The sequence below is a fragment of the Chiloscyllium plagiosum genome, chromosome 22 (genome assembly GCF_004010195.1).
Source record: "Chiloscyllium plagiosum isolate BGI_BamShark_2017 chromosome 22, ASM401019v2, whole genome shotgun sequence".
NCBI classification, from domain to species: domain Eukaryota; kingdom Metazoa; phylum Chordata; class Chondrichthyes; order Orectolobiformes; family Hemiscylliidae; genus Chiloscyllium; species Chiloscyllium plagiosum.
The window spans coordinates 34,453,604-34,472,159 of NC_057731.1; the positions used below are offsets into that span (position 1 = coordinate 34,453,604).

Genomic DNA, 18,556 nt, shown 5'->3' on the forward strand with positions numbered 1-18,556 from the left:
CATAAACTGGAGCAAAAAGTTGGAAGATCAAAACAAAAGCAAAATAAAAAGATTGAGGAAATCAAGTTCAAGGGCTTTTGATTAACATTAAAAGCCTTAGTCAACCCCTCTCTTTTCTGCTCGCTTTCTCTCTCTCTCAGTCTGTCTGTTGCCTTTTAATTTATTGATGCAGACGTCATGTAAGTCCCTCCTCATTACTCTGTACGTATTCCCCTCTTGTGCATCTCATTAGTTTGGGAGCGGGGACAGGCTGTGGAGCTTTCCCTGTCAATCAAAGTGTCAATCAAACAGCGGCGAGCCTTTGAAGTGGAGCAGCCGCCGCCGAGTCTCCAACAACTTCACTCCGAGCAGGAGAGCTAGCTCCTCGGCGTGCCTTCACTAACAATTACCGCTCCTGCGATTTATTTACTCACTCACAGATAGCGAGGGGGGCAAGAAGAACAAGAAACAAGAGGAAGAAGGGAAAAAAAAACATACTTGCGACGGATTAACAACACCCCCCCCATCAACACTCCCCACTCCCTTTTTTCCCCCCCGAACGAGTTGCATCAAGTCGATCACTTTATACATTTTTTTAAAAAGGGAAAGAAAAGGCGCTTTTATTTTAAAAAAGGATGCCGCAGCTAAACAGCGGTGGCGGCGACGATCTGGGGGCCAATGATGAAATGATCTCTTTTAAAGATGAAGGGGAGCAGGAAGAAAAGATCTCGGAGAACGCTTCTGCAGAAAGGGATTTAGCAGACGTCAAGTCTTCATTAGTAAACGAGTCAGAGACCAACCAAAACAGTTCATCAGACTCAGAGGTAAGCAGCAAAATCTCCTGTTTGTTTAGTTTCTTTTTTGTTGTTGTACCTGAGGTAAAGTGGCAGTAAAGGGAACTTACATAGTGGCGCACGGGAAAACAAAATAATTCTTTACCTCAGACACTTGGCTAAGTTATAATAATGTTGCAACCTGATGATCATAGCTGAATAATCCAAACTCTTGTGACTTTGTGTGTGTGTGTCTCTCTCTCTCTCTTTCGCATCCACCATGTTCCTCTCAGGCGGAAAGGCGGCCGCCGCCTCGTCAGCCAGAAAGTTTTCGGGACAAATCCAGGGAGAGTTTAGAAGAAGGTGAGTTGGCCGGAAAAGAAACAAAAAAGTTTCTGTTTTTTTTTAAAAAGTCACTTTTTGTTCCTCTTCGTCTCTCCTTTAATTCTCTCAAATGTCTCAGATTTGAGTCGGGAGCACTTCTGGCGGACTGTTGTGCTGCGTGAAGTATGTTGAGAAAAAGTTTGATCCCTAACTTTTTTTTTCTTTTTCTCTCTCTCATTCCCCGCCATGTTTCTTGACCTAGCGGCAAAGAGGCAAGATGGAGGGTTGTTCAAGGGCCCACCATATCCTGGCTACCCATTTATTATGATTCCTGACCTGGCAAGCCCTTACCTTCCCAATGGATCTTTATCTCCCAGTGCGAGAACGGTAGGTTTTTTTTTTATTTACATTTTCGAAGTGCCTTGAAAACAAAGGGGAGTAAAACGTACAAACGTTTAAAGTTTTCCCAGGGCATTTTTGAAATAAAAATAACGCACAAGCACTTTTACTCGTATCAGCGCCGTGCTGATTAATTTTCTCTTTCTCGTCTTATTAAGGCTGTTGATGCATAGATATCTTCACTTCAAAGATCGATACTTTTTACCAAAATTTCATGTTTTGTGTTTTGGGGGAGTTTGTCCTTTACTGGTTTCTCTTGACTAGGTGAACTTATTTTTTAAAAAACTTTTCTCTTAAAACAAAATCACGTTTGAATACATACATCCTCGTAGCCCCCACCCCCACCCAAAACAAGTGAATGGCATTCCAGCTTCTGTTGTCAGCCGTTTGTTGCCGGTTCTAATCCTTTCTAGTAGCTGGCTGATGTGAAGTCGACTTGTTCGTTTTGTTGTCTTTTTTTAAAAAAAAAGTACTCTCCCAATAGAGTGCCTACCTGCTTGTTGTATTTTACTTTAAAAACTGAGCTTTTGAAACAAAGTGCATAGAAACGGGCATCTTTTATTGATAATCAACTAATTTGTGAGACTTTTTTTGTTTGTTTTTACATGGCATTTTCATGAAGGGAGTTAAATCTTTTGTCAAACCTTAACTGTATTGGAAGTGTAGAATTTTACAGGTCATCATGCAATACAATAGGAAGCTCAGCGGGACATTACTATTGCGATTGGGGCTAATTTGCTAGACTGGATAGGCTTTCAGCTCCTTCGCAGTTTACCTCCACGATTTCTCGAACTGTCAGCCCCCGTCAGCCTTGAAATAGCATCAGGGTCACGTGAAATAAACTAGGGAAACTTTGATACTTTTAGGCAAGAGACTTTAAACTCTGAAACTGAACCAGGGTTCAGAATTCCCACTACGAGGAATACGATGTATTATTAACATATTGGCAATTTTCTCCCACCATCACACGCAAAGGAAGAGGAGTGGTGGTGGGAGGGAAATGTTTATTTAGTAAGATTCTTGAAAGTGTCAATCTGCATGAATGTAGTTATATTGGTTGCAGTTTTGAAATCCAGAGCAATTCTATTTGCTCACCAAAGTAGAAGTTTATAAGGTATACTCAGTTTCTATTTCATCAGGCAAGATTCATACCACTCTGTTGACTAAAATAATTGAATTTTGTAAAATTGTCCAAATCACTGCAGAACAATTTTCTTTCAGTGTGCAATTTTAAAGGCAAAGTATTAATTTGACATACTTGGTTTTCTATAAATGGATTTTTTTCTGAAGATGCCAACAGTATAGGTTGTGATGATGGTTTAATTTATTTTAAACATAGTGATGGAATGTTTAAATACAAGTGTAATTTAATTTTCTGTTTTTTCATCTTTCTTGAAAACTAGTTCTTAATGGTTAGCATCCATGTACAGCCCCCCCCCACAGTTGAGGAAATCTGCTTAACTTGGAGTGCATGTCATTGGAAAATCTTTGAATTATGGAGATAAAGTAAATGGAGCTTGAATTGTTTTCGTAAGACCTTAGTATCAGTGTAGTTTTGTTGAGTTTTTAGGAATGTATGGATTTAATTGAACAGATTAGTTTTTTAGTCAGCTGGTCCTGTATGTAGTAGATTAATATGTCTGCCACATTGTGACGATTTTAAAAATCAAAACATTGATTTGACACCCATTTGTAGACTACCGTACAGGCAGTGCATTAAGTACAGAAGCTATGTAGACTTTTTGTATAAAATTTCCCCACATACCTAAATTGCAGGCCTTTATGTATGCTGTATCATTGAATAATGTATTAGACTGTACTGCTCTTCTACAACCTTGCATGTAGGATCATAATTAAATGTCTAGTTTTGGCACTGTCAGTTCAGTATGGGAGAACTGGATGAGACATTTATGATTATCTAAATTACTACTGTAATTCTAGTGTCGGCATAACATTTTAATGCCCACTTTTATTTGAGATTATGTATATTGCCAGCATGGGGCAGTGGGCAAAAGCAAATAGAACCTGATTAAAACAATGCAGGCTCGTCCACAGAATGGTAGATGATATCCATTCATGCAAATTCTACGGCAGTACTTCCACGTGGTGCATATCTTTTTCTTAGTACAATGCAAAACTATTTATCATTACACAGTCCATTATGTATCAAATAGGAGCAGTAAAATATTTATCACGTTGAAGGGAGCAGGTGTTCCTGGTCTTTTGTGTTGGGAGATTTGTGCATTATGTACAAAATGTTTATGACTAGCAGTTAAAAGTACAGGGCAGGTAATCTTAAGAACATTCAATTTACAGATGTCTCAGCCCGCAACTTCATCAGAGGTTTTTTTGTTATGAAATATTTGATCTGTTGCTTCAGTCAAACACCTGTGTTTCAACTACAGATATTATGACCTTTTTTAAAAAAATTATACTGGTCATAATAGGACCCTTGATTTTGTAGAGGTCCTTAATGATTGTTAATCTTTTTTTTCAAAAAACAATTTCTGAAGAATGGTGATTTTTTTTTTAAAAGGGCTTTTCAAAATTATTTAAACTTATTTACTAAGGATACTATATTAAATACTTGTATGGTAATTGGAAACAAGTAATGAGATTTTCTCTTCAGAACCGCGCTAGAGGTGAGTTCAGCTGAAAATAAAACAATATTAGTTAAGCAGGGAATTTTCCTCTGTTTTTGAAATTGGTTGACATGGAAGCATTCCACAAGTGACATTTCAATATTTTTCAAAAGACAGGGAAACAAACAGCATAGTAAGAGGTTAAGGGTTTGTCCTACTATGTCTCTGTATTTTGCTAAAGTTTTTGGTTTCAAGAATCAAGTAATTCTGTACGTTTACTGCTTTTAAAATAGAACCTATAATTCTTAAGCCATCCTATTTTTAAAATGTTATGGGTAATTCTCGTCTGAAAGGTTATATGAGTAGCAATGTGGTGCATAATATACTTTCACATATATTACATTGCCTTGTGTTTTGCTATTTTAATTTCACTTACCGAGATATAGTTTTGAGAAGTTACAAGAAAAGGATTGATGCTGTTTTAAAAACACATTTGCAGAGATTCAGTACTAGCTAGGAAATCATGTATTTGGGAGTGACAGCTGCAGAGATTTGTGAGAACATAAGTTTCTGTACCATAACTAAAGTTGGAAGAGATTTTCCAGCTGTCCTCTAAGAACTTTCTGCAGTGGTTGGTTCAGTTTTTGAGTTGTATGTTTAACGCTCATACAGCAGCTCTTTGTCAGTGAAACTTTAAGTCCTTGGTTTGGCAGGAAAGTTTTTTTAAATATATGATTTTATCTGTATTAGCTGCTAGAAGTTCCCTCTGCTAGATTCAACAGATACAATGCAACCAAATGTACTCATTGACAAGCCATCATAACAGAAATCTCTCCAAACTCTTGGCTAGCAATTGCAACAGAGTCATAAATCTGCAGCAGTTTATTTGTGACTGTGTCACTTATGAAAGTTGAAATACTTAATGTTGTGTTGGCCTTATACCATATGATTCAAGGAGATGTTGGAAGTGGGGTTTGTTGCTAAAGACAACTACGGGATTAAAAATGTGTTGGAGCTAGCCAGGTTTAATCATTTCCTTCCACTTGTTTATTTGCAGTTGGTTGTTTTCAGTGCAGAGATTTAACCCTTTAAACACACCAAGAATTGTAATCTGGATTTAGCTAGAATTTTAATTGCATTTGGCAAAATATTTGATAATGTCTTGCTTCAAGGAATGTGAGAGATTTAGTAAACAACTTATATCTGTGCTGTGGCTGCTCAAGTTAATTGTCTCTAATTGCCATCTCCATGGGGGTTTATGGCACTGAATGGGCTCTTTAACACCACATTAGACCGTTTTCTGTATGTCTGAAGTGTCAATATAGAAGTAGTTTTAGCAAATGTCTTCAAATTTGGCTGTTGGATTGAGAATGTATTAGCAGAGTAGGGTACAATTATACAGTCCAAATTTGTGTGTACTTGTTGCTTGGGGCCTAGAAGACCAGAGGAGTAATTTGCATGAGATGGAGTCCAACTAAACCAGCGCGATTTAAAAAAATAAATCACTTGCATATTTGTGTAGTGATTCAAATGGATTTGAGACCGCTCCCATCTCAACATGTGGTAAATTTAAGTCAATGAAATGCAGATGTAGATGATGGAGAGGTTTCTCAGTAGTGATCAACAAATGGGAGAACTATTCTTGCTGTAAGTATTTACAAACTAAATTGAACACCAGGAGTTTTTATTATGCCTGTTGATTAATTGGGAGTAAGATTTAGTGGGGGAGTTTGGTTCTGTATTGTTGATCGATCTTTTTTTAAAGGAGTAGTGGAATTTTAAAAAAAAATTCTTTGTAAAGCATGCAGTTGCTGATATACTTCACTTTTAACCCTATGTTTTTGAACTAAGGCTGGGTTAAGCATCAACGTTTTTTCCCAGAAAAACTGTAAGATCGTTTTAAGTGCAGGGGTAGCTATCAAAATACAAATTTACATTGGATTAACCAATTAGTAATGGTTAGAATATTTAGATTTAATAATATTCCTTTGTTATTCATACTTGGTTTATCTAGAAGTGCAGTGCAGATTGTTGGGAAGAGCAACTTCATTTTTTTTCATCCCCCTCTGTTTTCTGACTGATTTGAGTGACCTGTTGGTGAGTGAAGATGCCACAAATCAGTCACTGATTAACTGAAATGACTAAAAGTGGCAGCATGATAGATGGTTCCGATTTTTTTTTTTTGGTTGGGATTGGAGTGGATTGGAAGGACAGAGTCACTTTTGCATGAGTAGTCTATTTCTTTTGACTAGATTAGAGTGGTGCTGGAAAAGCGCAGCCGTTCAGGTAGCATCCAAGGAACAGGACGCTGCCTGACCTGCTGTGCTTTTCCAGCACCACTCTAATCTAAACTCTGGTTTCCATCATCTGCAGTCCTTATTTTTACCTATTTTTTTTTTGACTATTCAGTCTTGACCTTAGCTGGACAGCGTACCTCCCCTTCCTGGACCTCTCCATCTCCATTAATGACCACCGACTTGGCACTGACATTTTTTACAAACCCACCAACTCCCACAGCTACCTGGATTACGCCTCTTCCCACCCTACCTCTTGCAAAAATGCCATCCCGTATTCCCAATTCTCTACTGGGAGCTATGGCGCAGAGCATTGTCCTCTGTAGTGGCCCCCTCAAAAGGGCAGCAGGAATGGAAAGCTAATTATGCCAAAGATGGAGAGTGGAATGACCATACACCTGAGAAAATAAGACCCCAGTGGGGAGACCCAGAAAGAAAACCAAAAACCTTAATAATGCTATCAATGAGCTGATGTTCAATTTGAATATGTTAACAAGCAATTGCATAACTTTCTTTCTATATAAGGATAGTTGAGCTTTGGAAGACCTGTGTCTGGAATGTTGCTTTAGTTTAAGTTTACATACTAATTTGCAGCACTAAAGATAGGAATCTCCAAACCCCAGGTGCAGGAAATTCAAAGAAAGGCTCTTGTGGGGCTGTGGTAGTGTGTCCTTACCTCTGAATCAGGAAACCTAGGTTTAAGTCCTTCCTGCTCCACATGTATGTTATAAATTCTCTGAAAAGTTGATATAGAAAATATCTAACAGATCAAAGATATAAATATAAACTGTTGCCTGTGTTTGAGTATTTGCAAGGGCATGGGAATGTTTAAGTGGCTCCAGATTGGACCTCAGTTTTGCCTGTTGCATCAATTTTGGATTTGTAAACAACAGAAGTGCTAATTGAGTTCTTGTCTTAATATGCATGTCTAGCACTTACCTTAACAGATGGAAAAAGGATAGTAAAGTAAAGACAGAAGTTTTGTCAGTATGGTAAGATTCTGTTTGGGTGCCACATCCCTGTCTATAACATGAATTTCAATAGTGAGCTTGACTGGATTATTTAGTTGCAGAGGGAAATCAAAGTAGGATCCAATTCTGACCTCACTTGAGACGTTGCACACTTCTCATGGGGATTAGAACATTGTAATCTGTATCCAGGCCAATGCATTCTTTCCTTAAACCATAAACTTTGTATAGACCACTGCGGAAAAACTCTGGATTCTCTCGTTGGTTAGCCACTTTTGGAATACTGCGTGCAATTCTGGTCTCCCTGCTATAGCAAGGATGTTGTGAAACTTGGAAGGGTTCAGAAAAGATCTATAAGGATATTGCAAGGCTGGAGGGTTTGAGCTATATGGAGAGGCTGAATAGGCTGGGGCTGTGTTCCTGGTGCGTTGAAAACTGAGAGGTGACCTTATAGAGGTTTATGAAAACATGAGGGGCATGGATAGGGTAAATAGAAAAGGTATTTTCTCCAAGGTGGGGGAGTTTAAAACTGGAGGGAATAGGTTTAAGGTGAGAGGGAAAGGTTTAAAAGGGACCTAAGGGGCAGCCTTTTCATGCAGAGGGTGGTGCGTGTATGGAATGAACTGCCAGAAAATTGGTGGAGGCTGGTACAAATACAACATTTAAAAGGCATCTAGAGTACATGAATAGGAATAATTTAGAGAGATATGGGCCAAATTCTGGCAAATAGGACTAGATTTATTTAGGATATCTGGTTGGTGTGGATGAGTTGGACCGAAGGGTTTGTTTCTGTGCTGCACATGTTGATTCCTTTTGTAAGTTTTAAGTCTTAGTGGAGTGTCATTCTTGCATGTAATACTTTTTAAAATCATTAAGTAAAACTTACATGGAGGCAAGATCAGGGGGAGACCATTAAGTTGAATGCACAAACCACAGATTGACCTTTCTTATAAGACAAAACCAAATTTCTGTGTTTTTTTGCGTATATTCAAGCATATAAATCTACCTCATGGTTCAGCCATATGATGTTCTCACGTTCGTCTGGCTCAACCTTTTGTTCCGAGTTGCACGTGGTACCTATAATACTGGGTATAAGGAGTTCAGCAAACAACATGAGCTGTGTTACAAAGAGATGCTATGTTGTAAAGAGGCATGAGAGTCTCCAGACTGCCCACACAGAGCAGACCATACAATGAAGGATGAGAAGTGAGTCTTTAAAACAAACTAATTATGTTTGAAGCTGAAAGCCATGATATTTTCTAACCCATTGAATAACTGCTGTAGCAATGGAATTTCATGTGGGGGCTCACTGATGTTATCTAGTATGGTTTCAAAATTTCTGAATATGAACCTTCCAGCTTAGCAAGCAAACGGACATCTAGAATGGAATTTGGTGTTAGTGGAAAAACTGGCATGAGAATGGAAGAAGAATGAAGATGCTTGAGAGCAATGTGCCACTCACTTGGTTTTAAAGTATGTATTGGAATGTGACCTCTAAAATTGCCAGTTTGGTTTCATTATCAAAGGTAGATGTGCACTTGAGGGCCAAAGTTAACCTGGAGTCTTGTACTGATTTTCGTGTAGCAGTTGGCTGCTTTGGCTGCTGTATGGAGCGAGACAATTCTGTTGTGGCAGAGGACACAACATTGCTCAGGAACGACTAAAGAGCTTGAGACTACAATTACCAGTTTCCAATAATTCATGATAAGACAGCAGCAAAACATTATGCCACATTGGCAATATGGGAATCCTGATGTGCACAGCAACTGTGGAATAGAAAGGTTTGAAAACCTTTCAGGTGAAAACCACTGAACATGAAAAGACAAGATTCATAGAGGTTCTTGTCTGCATTGAAACAATTAAAGTAAAACTCATGATGATTTTCAAATGTGAAATCATGCCAAAAATAAGTTCCCTGCAGGTGAATGTCCATGATAGTGGTTATATGGTTGAGGATGGTGTGAACTTGTGGATTGCTAATATGTGGGATAGGCAACTGGTGAATGTAGCTTAGTGTGTTATAAGTTCAAATCTAAATCCGGTAAGGAGATATTTGTGAAGAAATAACAAACCTGTTGGTTTAATATTTGACACGTGCTTCAGCAAGCTGGTCAAGTATTTGTTCCAAATGGTGTAAGACTGGGCTGTTTTCCCTGGAGCGTCGGATGCTGAGTGGTGACCTTTTATAGAGGTTTATAAAATCACGAGGGGCATGGATAGGGTGTATAAACAAGGTAAAAAGGTCTTTTCCCTGGGTTGAGGTGGGGGGGGGGAGTCTTGAACGAGAGGGCAGAGGTATATAGTGGGAGAGGGAAGATTTAAAATGGACCTCTGGGGCAACGCTTTCATGCAAAGGATGTGCGTGTATGGAAAGAGCTGCCAGAGGAAGTGGTGGAGGCTGGTACAATGATATCATTTAAAAGGCATCTGGATGGGTATATGAATAGGAAGGGTTTAGAGGGATATGGGCCAAGTGCTGGCAAATGGGTTAGATTAATTAGGATATTTGGTTGATGGACAAGCTGGATTGAAGGGTCTGTTTCCGGGCTCTACATCTCCGTGACTCTTAAGTGGATGGTTAACGGAGGAAAGTTTTATCATAAGTGGAAATGTGTACACTGCCCTGCTCGATGTTTTGTATGGCTTTGTCATCAAATTGAGCGAAATGTCATTGGATCGTTCAAGATGCATCATACCTCATTCTGTGAATGGAGAGGACAGTGATTTGTTATGGAGGGATGATTCTGAAACCAAAGCGCCACATGTGATCCAGGATGAGATTCTTGCAATGACACAAGAATGAAAGTGATTCAATAAATTTGATGAACTCTTTGGTTGCCAGAGAAAATTAATTCATCATTATTGAAGGTTTCTTCGTACTGTGCCAAGTGAATTTACTGTGAGTTGCTGTTGTTAGTTTTAAGTTTCAAATGGCCACCCTCCACATCTATGGATAGGAGTTCATATTTTTTATACTCTTTTCATTTGTAAGTCAACCCCATTTTTTAAAAACTTTTTTTTTGAGTTTTAAAGGTTGACTAGTATGTCAACTTCTATGGCAGACCAACAGATAGAGAACCATTGAAAATGTCACATAACTTTGACATAACTACAAAATTAAGTTGACTTCTAATTTATAGTGTGGCAATTAGTGTTTCAGATTAATTTGACAGTGACCTGGGCTTAATGCAGCATTGGCCTGCAGAGCGTAAAGTGCCAGAAACCAGCAATAAAGTTGTCACAGAAAAGCAAATTACCATGACCATAGAAATACACTATATTTACTTTGTTCCAATGGTCATTGTCGTGGAGAAACCTGCAAGTTTTCTTTTGTTTGAAATGTAGAGTAATGAAACGTTCAGACAAAGGAAATGCACAGTACCTCCAGTTTGCACTAGGGTTTAATTTATTGAATAGGCACCTGGATTGCCGCTGAGACTGAAGAGGCTTGGTGGGAAGGGAGTGCTTCTGTGACAGTATCAAGTTCCTTTGCAGGGGAGGGAGGGGGTATTCAACGTCCACAAGAATTGCCTAGAGCTGTGCTGACTTTCTGGGAAGAAATGCCTGGGCAAATTTGCATTAAAGTTTCAATTGGACCACTGGGACATGAATAAAATAGGTAGAAACATGTTAATGTTGCACTCTGAGGGGCAAGAGATCTTCCACAGAGACCATTCTTAGGCAGGAATTTCAGGCTGGCAAAAGCTGTTCAGGAAACAAAAGGTGTTTGAGTAGTACTTGTAATTGCTGTTAATGTTAGAATAATTAGAACAGTTGTCCCAGTGGCTGTCTACAAAAAGAAAAAGGATGAGGAATTCAAATTCATGTTTATCAAAGGCGAGTTGAAGGTGGGTGGGGGCCTTAGGGTAGGGGTGCTTTTATTGTAATCTTGAGTTTTCCATGTGTGTGGTTCTTGCCTGTCTTTCCTAATTTCAGCCCTACAATGTTCTGTGCACTTATTCACTACGAATGGTTTCAGAAAGGCTGAATGTTTTTGTATCTCCAATCCTTAAGAAAGCAGTTGGGGATTCAATTACTAACAGGAATTTCAAGGGGAAAATAGTTTCATTTAAAGGCCTTGTTCGAATTGTGGCACTCACAACTAATGTTAATTGTCAGTGTTCGCTTCCTTCCATTGTAATAATAAGTACACTGGAATTTTTTTATGCAATGAGTAGTTACCTGCAGGATGCAAACTGGAGTTTATGTCAAGGTGTGTGGCCTACTGAGGTTTGTATTATGGTAGCACAAAAGAGAATAATTGGCATTTTAAAACAATATTGTGTTAATGCTATGTCCAATGTGGAGAATTTTAGTGGGAATTAGTACATAGTAATTAGATTTATCTTGCTCCATTTCCTCCTTTTTCACATGAAATATGAGGACTTCTCAGGTGCCTGGTTGCTTTTCTTTTGCATGTATGAAGCCAAAACAATGTGAGAATTTTTTAGATTTCAGTGCTGTGGCTTGATTTTTATCTGTTCTTAATTTAATCACAGCTTCATTTATTATGCAGAATGTCTTAATTACTTGAGATTGTTCTTTAAATTGAAGTTTATTTTGCTTCTCTCAACTTCTGGCAAATGAAAATTTATCGGAAGGAATTTTCAGTATCCAGGGTTTATTTGGATTTTTTAAGATGCTGTGGTGCAGCAACAAGATCGTGTTTTTTTTTCCCCCAAGTAGATTAACTGAATCTATGGGGAATAGGAAGAGTGATATTCCTCATTAATCCATGGCATATATCATCACATAGAAATTTAAGGTGTTTCTTGGACTGTGAAATAACAAACATCAATTTATACCAATATCTTTTTAAAATATTCTGTACAATCCTTAATATAGCCTCCGTATATCTGTGTAACACTATCATATGACTGTGTCATAGCGCGAAGGACTTGGACTTGATTCCTGCCTAGGGTGACTGTGCAACCTCCACACAGACATTCTCCCTATGTTTGTGTAGGTTTCAACCAGGGGCTTCCACAGCCCAGTGATGTGCAGGTTAGGTGGATTGCATGGTAAATTGCCCTGTAGTGTCCAGAAATCTGCAGGCTTGATGGCATAGCCTTGATGAATGTGGCGTTATTGGGCTAGGGTGGGGGAATGCTCTTTAGAGGGTTGGAGCCCTGATGGGCCAAATGGTCTCTTTTCTGCACTGTAGAGGATCTCTCACTTCCTTAAACCACTATTCTTTTATCTTGCTATATGTTTAATTGCATTACGAGTCACCAGCCCATTTCATTATTTGTACCATTTGAGGTTTGCAATTTAGAAATTCCAATAGACTAGATTCTTCCAATATATTACTTTCCGGACTGACTAAGTTTGAAATGTAGGCAAGGTAAAACATTTAGATATTTTACTAATCTGATCTAATTCTGAAATCTGTTTCCAATACTACTTTGACTGTATGCACCCATCGAAAGACTCTACTGTTTGAATTACAAATGTAATTTTCATCAACTTTTGTTTTTGCGGTATTGGCTACTATATTTTGCCTAACCTCAACTAACCATAGCATTAAAATACAGAACTTTAGGAAATTGGGAGGAATTCCCAACCATTACGTTTAACTTTGTCTCAGTGCAGTGTTAGAGTGCAATGGAAACAGTTTCCAGTTTTGGATATTTTGTTGTGGTTTTGCAATTTATTTGCTTCTGTCTCATGGGGTGAGTTTTTAGATTTGAGTAACTGATTTGCGACAGTGTTTATTTGCATTTGGATCCATTTTAACTGCAGCTAATATGCGTAATAAGTGGGGTCTAAAACACAGAATTAGCTGTTATACTTATTCAGTTGAGAATCCAAATTTAAGAAGATTACGTGGGAATCAGACTATCAAAAAAACAATATTTTGTAACTGCAGGTAAATGGGTGGTGTTGTTTTAGTGTGCATGAACTGCATAAATTGATTATTGTTATTAAGTACCACTGTGCAGAATTTGCAAGCTTACTTGAAAGGCAGAATGGGTTAAAGGCTAATAAGTATAAATAAATTTTATTGTTTAAAGCTCTTTACTTCTGTCAAAATCATTCCTGCCACTACCAGCCGCTTGCATGGCCTTTTCAGTCATTTTATATGAGAAATATAATGTGTAGTTCCAAAGTTTGGCTTTTAATTCATTAGTTGTGGAAGTGTGATAAGATGTGTAAATTTATACATGAGCTTAAATTGGATATAAAGCTTTCAGGGCATCAGTTGCACTGCTGGATATGTTTGACAGTCTTATTGACTGGAAGACTACATTAACACAGACCAGCCTGACATTTATAAACTTAGTTCAAGTGTACATTGGTGCATATGAAGTGAGGTTGTATTTTTGTATTGTTTAACTTGCCGATTGGGAAGGTTCTTTCTCATTGCAAGTTATCTACTTTCTTGGGAACAATGCTTAATCAAGTTGTACCAACATTTTAAGAAATATGAAATTCTCAAAAGAATGTTTGTGTTTGCACATTTCTATTTACAGTCAATTTGTGATGTCAACTGCAGACTTAAACCCCACTATAATGTTGGCAATTATTGATGCTTCTTCCTGAAAATTTATTGTGGTGTTCTGTATTTCGATATTATTCAGTGATTGGCATAATATTAAAAGAAAAGTGACCTCAGTGTTTTGTCATTACTTAAATTATTGTTACCTAGAATTGAATTTTCAATGAATTAGTTTAATACTTTTTTACAATTATAGCATTCTTGTCAGGTTGAGTCACAAGGTCAGATAGGACAATACATGCTTTCTCCTCTTCGTCGTGAGTTTAAACAATTTATAATTACAAAATGGCCTTGTTAGAAATTTGTCCAATTTCAAACCTATTGAACAGCAACTTGCAGTTACGGAAGCATCTTTACTGTAGGAAGATATGTTGGGGTGCTTCACAAGACATGCACTCTAGGATTGCTCTCTACTTAGAGAATATTGCCCAAAGTGTAAGATGGGTGAAGGTTATTTGGGGTGGTGCAGGGGAGAAACTCAGACAAAAACATGACAGCTCAACATGCATTCATTTCAGAATGAAATTCTAGCTCTCCAGAACAAAATTTGAAAGCTGTATTTGATATAATTAACATTATTGAAGCCTATTCAGATGTTGAAATTCTGTAATAAATCTTGATAGTTTTGCAATATTGATTTACACTAGTCTAAAGTTTTTAATTTGGGCAGGCTTTACATTATGTAGGTAATTTGCTAATCAAATTTCAATCAACAACATCTCTCTGCACTGCATGCAATTGTTTATTATTGAAGTGGGCTGGAAATGTGTTGCTGGAAAAGCGCAGCAGGTCAGGCAGCATCCAAGGAACAGGAGAATTGACGTTTCGGGCATAAGCCTTTCTTCAGGCTTATGCCTGAAACGTCGATATCTCCTGTTCCTTGGATGCTGTCTGACCGGCTGCGCTTTTCCAGCAACACATTTTCAGCTCTGATCTCCAACATCTGCAGTCCTCACTTTCTCCTATGATTGAAGTGGAGCAAGATTCCAATTGTAGAATTAATATCTGCTCAAATATTTGCGTTGAATGTGTGGTTGTGGGAGCATTGGCTGATTGGATAAAATTGAGCGGATAATTGAGAGAAATTCGAGGTTTTTTTTTTAACTCAGTGGTTCCACTTGATTCTTAAAATTTGCTGGAGGAGGTAGACAGGGCCTTGGCTCAATATCTCACCTGAGAGGGTAAAACCATATCAATGAATGAAACATTTCTCAGTACTGTGCTGGCTTGCTAAATCCTTGAATTGGAACTTGAACCAACAATTGCAATGCAAAAATGAGACTGCCCACACGAGCCAAGTGTATCTTCATCAGGATATATGCAGAAGTATCTTCACGGTTAATCATTCAATATAAAGGTCATTGCATGTCAAAGATGTGAGGAATTCTCCAAGTCTTTGTGAAACAGCCAGCACCAAGCAATGCAGGATAGGAGTGTAGCTGCTCATAAAAGGTCCCAGCATGTGTTATAAATAATGGTACCTGAAGTGGATTTATGCCTGAAGTTCTGGTGATGTAACCATGAGAGCAAGGGCTTATTGATTTTTTAAAAATAAATATATACAATCATACAGCTTTCAGAAAGAAGTCATGATAACAAGTACCATCAGAGTTGTCCATAATCTTATCACCTGCATCCTTGAGACTGCAGACTAAATCTTTGGAAAGTATATTGCATTTTTCATGGAACACTTTTTTTGTAAGGGTTCGTAAGTTGAACATTGTTTTTCTAATGTAAATAGATTTTTCCAATATAGTTAAAGCAACTAATTTGTATGAACAAAATATGTAATTTTTAGAAAAATTACAATCAGTTGAAAGGATAATTATCCAGACTATTGCCATTCATAACTACTACTGATCAATCTGATCTACTTGTTTTGTGAAAAATACTGTCTTTTTCATTCTCTTGAATTTCAGTGGGTATTCACAGGGTATTCCTATCAGTGTGCTTTGTGTCAGGTTATCATTCAAGTGCTGTGCTGAAAGGTTTGCTGTTGTTGAAAGTGCTGTCAAACAAATCCTACTTTCACTTTTCGATGCTTGCTGAAGGACCCATGATACAACTTTTTTTCTGAAGAGCAGGAACTTTTTATTGAGCAATATTCTTCCCTTGTTGAATCTCCGACATAATGCCTGGGTATTCATTTCATTTGTTTGTGGTCTGTGAAAGATGCAAAAAGGTTGACACACTTTCCTATATAACAGCAGGCACTGCACTTCAAAATGTAATTTCAAGTATTTTGACACAAGTTCCAAATATTTCTTATTGCAGCAGTTTGTGTAAATAATTGTGGAGGGGTTTATTCATCTTTGTAATCTGCTTTATGCTAAATGCCTTTTTATCATGTTTGAGTGTAATCTCATTTGTGGGATCGAGTCCAGTATAAGTTTTTGTTTCAAAATGTGTCATTATGTTGGCTAACACCATAAGACATTTCATTGTATAAATCATTATGAATGTAACTAATTTTGTCTTAGGTCAACAGATGCATATTTTTTTCACTGGAGGTATTGGATTTGTCATTTCAGAGTGGGACCTCTGTTATTTCCAACCTCCCCTGCTTAACTCAGGAAGCACTTACAGATTTGGAAGTGTGGTGCTGGGAAAGTACAGCAGGTCAGACAGTATCCAAAGAGCAGGAGAATTGATGTTTTGGGCATAAGCCATTCTTTAGGCATGTTGGCGGGGAGGGAGGAGAGGGGCTGAGAGATAAATAAAAGGGTAGTGGTGGGGCTGGGGTAAGGTATCTGGGAAGCCAATAGGTAGATGCAGGTGGGCGGTGATGTTTATAGATCGGAGGGGAGGGTGGGAAGCAAGATGGACTGGTTGGTCAGTTCAAGAGGGCCATGATGGGTTGGAAGGTTAGATCTGAGATGAGGTTGAGGAGAGGGGCGATGAGGAAATGGGTGAATTTGACATTGATATCATGTTCTTGGAGGGTCCCAACGCAGAAGATGATGCGTTCTTCCTCCTGGTGTTGGGTGGCTTGGATTTGGTGGTGGAGGTGGCCCAGGACTTGCCTGACCGAGGGGGAGGGGGAGTTGAAGTCTTCGGCTATGGGGTGGTGGATTGTTTGATGTGTGTACCAGAGATGTTTCCTGAAACATTCTGCGAGTTGGTCTCTCCTCTCCGTTGGGGAGGCAGGATGCCAACTCGTAGAACGTATCGGGGAGCTTCTCTGGGACACGCGCGCCAAACAACCCCACTGCCCTGTGGCCAACCAATTCAATTCCCCCTCCCATTCTGCCAAGGACATGCATGTCCTGGACCGCCTCCACTGCTAAATGCAAGCCACCTGACGCCAGGAGGAAGAATGCGTCATCTTCCGCGTTGGGACCCTCCAAGCACATGGCATCAATGTTGAATTCACCAGTTTCCTCATTGTCCCTCTCCTCAACCTCATCCCAGATCCAACCCTCCAACTTGGCACAGTCCTACCTGTCCATCTTCCTTCCCACCTACATGCTCCACCCTCCCCTCCGGCCTATCACCATCAATCCCCACCTGCGTCTATGTATTGCCTTCCCAGCTCCCATCCCCCAGCCCCATCCCCACCCTCCTATTTATTTCCCAGCGTGCATGCATGTACACACACTTATGCGCATGTACACATTCCTGATGAAGGGCTTATGCCTGAAACTTCAATTCTCCTGCTCCTTTGGATGCTAATTGATCTGTTGTGCTTTTCCAGTGTCACACTTTTTTTGCGTGTGATTAGAGCATCTGCAGTCTGCATTCTCTCTTACAGATTGTTGGCTTGCCTGAGATTATCTCATGTAGCACAGTACAGGTTTTGAGCCTGTGCAATAAATAAAAGCACAGTATTGCAAATTGTGGCAATCTGAAATTAAACCGCACATGATGGAGGTACTCAGCTTGAAACATCCGTGGAAAGAAAAATAGCTACTGTTTGAGTCCAAATGATTCTTCTTCAGAACTAAAGGGTATAACCAGCATGTAGCCAGCAATCTGTAAGAGAGAGTGAAGACTGCAGATGCTGGAGGTTGGAGTTGAAAAGTGTGGGACTGGAAAAGCACAACAAGTCAGAACTAAAGAAGTTTGCACATTCTCCCTGTATCTGCATAGGTTTCCGCTCTGGGTGTTCTGGCTTCTTCCCACAATCCAAAGATGTGTAGATTAGGTCAATTAACTGTACTAAATTGTACATAGTATTCAGGGATGTGTTGGTTAGTTGCATTAGTCAGGGGTAAATGTAGAGTAATAGAGTAGGGTAATGGGTTTTTGTTACTGTCCGGAGGGTCGGTGGGGACTTGTTGGGCTGAAGGGCCTGTTTCCATGCTATAGAGATTCTAAGATTAGAAAATTGTGGTTATAGGCAGTTAGCAAATGGGGAGGAAGCAATTGAAATAGATGGCAACGGTGTCCAGGGCGAAAGGCAAAGGGTAGTAGAGAGGTCATGTAGCTGAAGAATGGATGTTAATGCTAGGTGTTAATAAAAAAAAACTCTGATGGTAACAGTCCCATGCAAATAAGACACCGAAGGGGTTATGGGTGGGACAGTATTCATGTGGTGTTCCTTGAGTTTGCAACGGCCTCACTGGAATATGGCATTAGGCCTAGGACAGAAATGTTAACATGAAATAGGAGAAGAAATGTGAGCAAGATGATTTATTGAAATAACAAGCCTCTGGGATGTTGGGTTCCATAAAATATAGGATATTAGGCCCATTATGTCTGCTCCACCATTTGCTCATGGCTGATCTGTTTCTCAACC

The 18,556-nt window shown here is 39.0% G+C and overlaps 1 protein-coding gene across 29 annotated transcripts in view; it reads left to right on the top strand.

Annotated features, from left to right (window-relative positions):
• The first annotated feature begins 248 nt into the window (after positions 1-248).
• The window catches only part of tcf7l2 (transcription factor 7 like 2), a 200,150-nt gene continuing 181,842 nt past the window's right edge, over positions 249-18,556 (top strand). For 8 of the 29 annotated variants that reach the window (XM_043712740.1, XM_043712765.1, XM_043712761.1 and 5 more), the window contains exons 1-3: positions 251-803; positions 1,046-1,115; positions 1,339-1,463. In XM_043712740.1, the coding sequence (XP_043568675.1) occupies positions 615-803; positions 1,046-1,115; positions 1,339-1,463 (384 nt within the window). In that variant the 5' untranslated portion in view covers positions 251-614. Of the gene's footprint in view, positions 804-1,045; positions 1,116-1,338; positions 1,464-18,556 lie in introns of all 29 variants that reach the window. The other 21 variants (XM_043712734.1, XM_043712749.1, XM_043712750.1 and 18 more) reach the window with 7 other exon arrangements.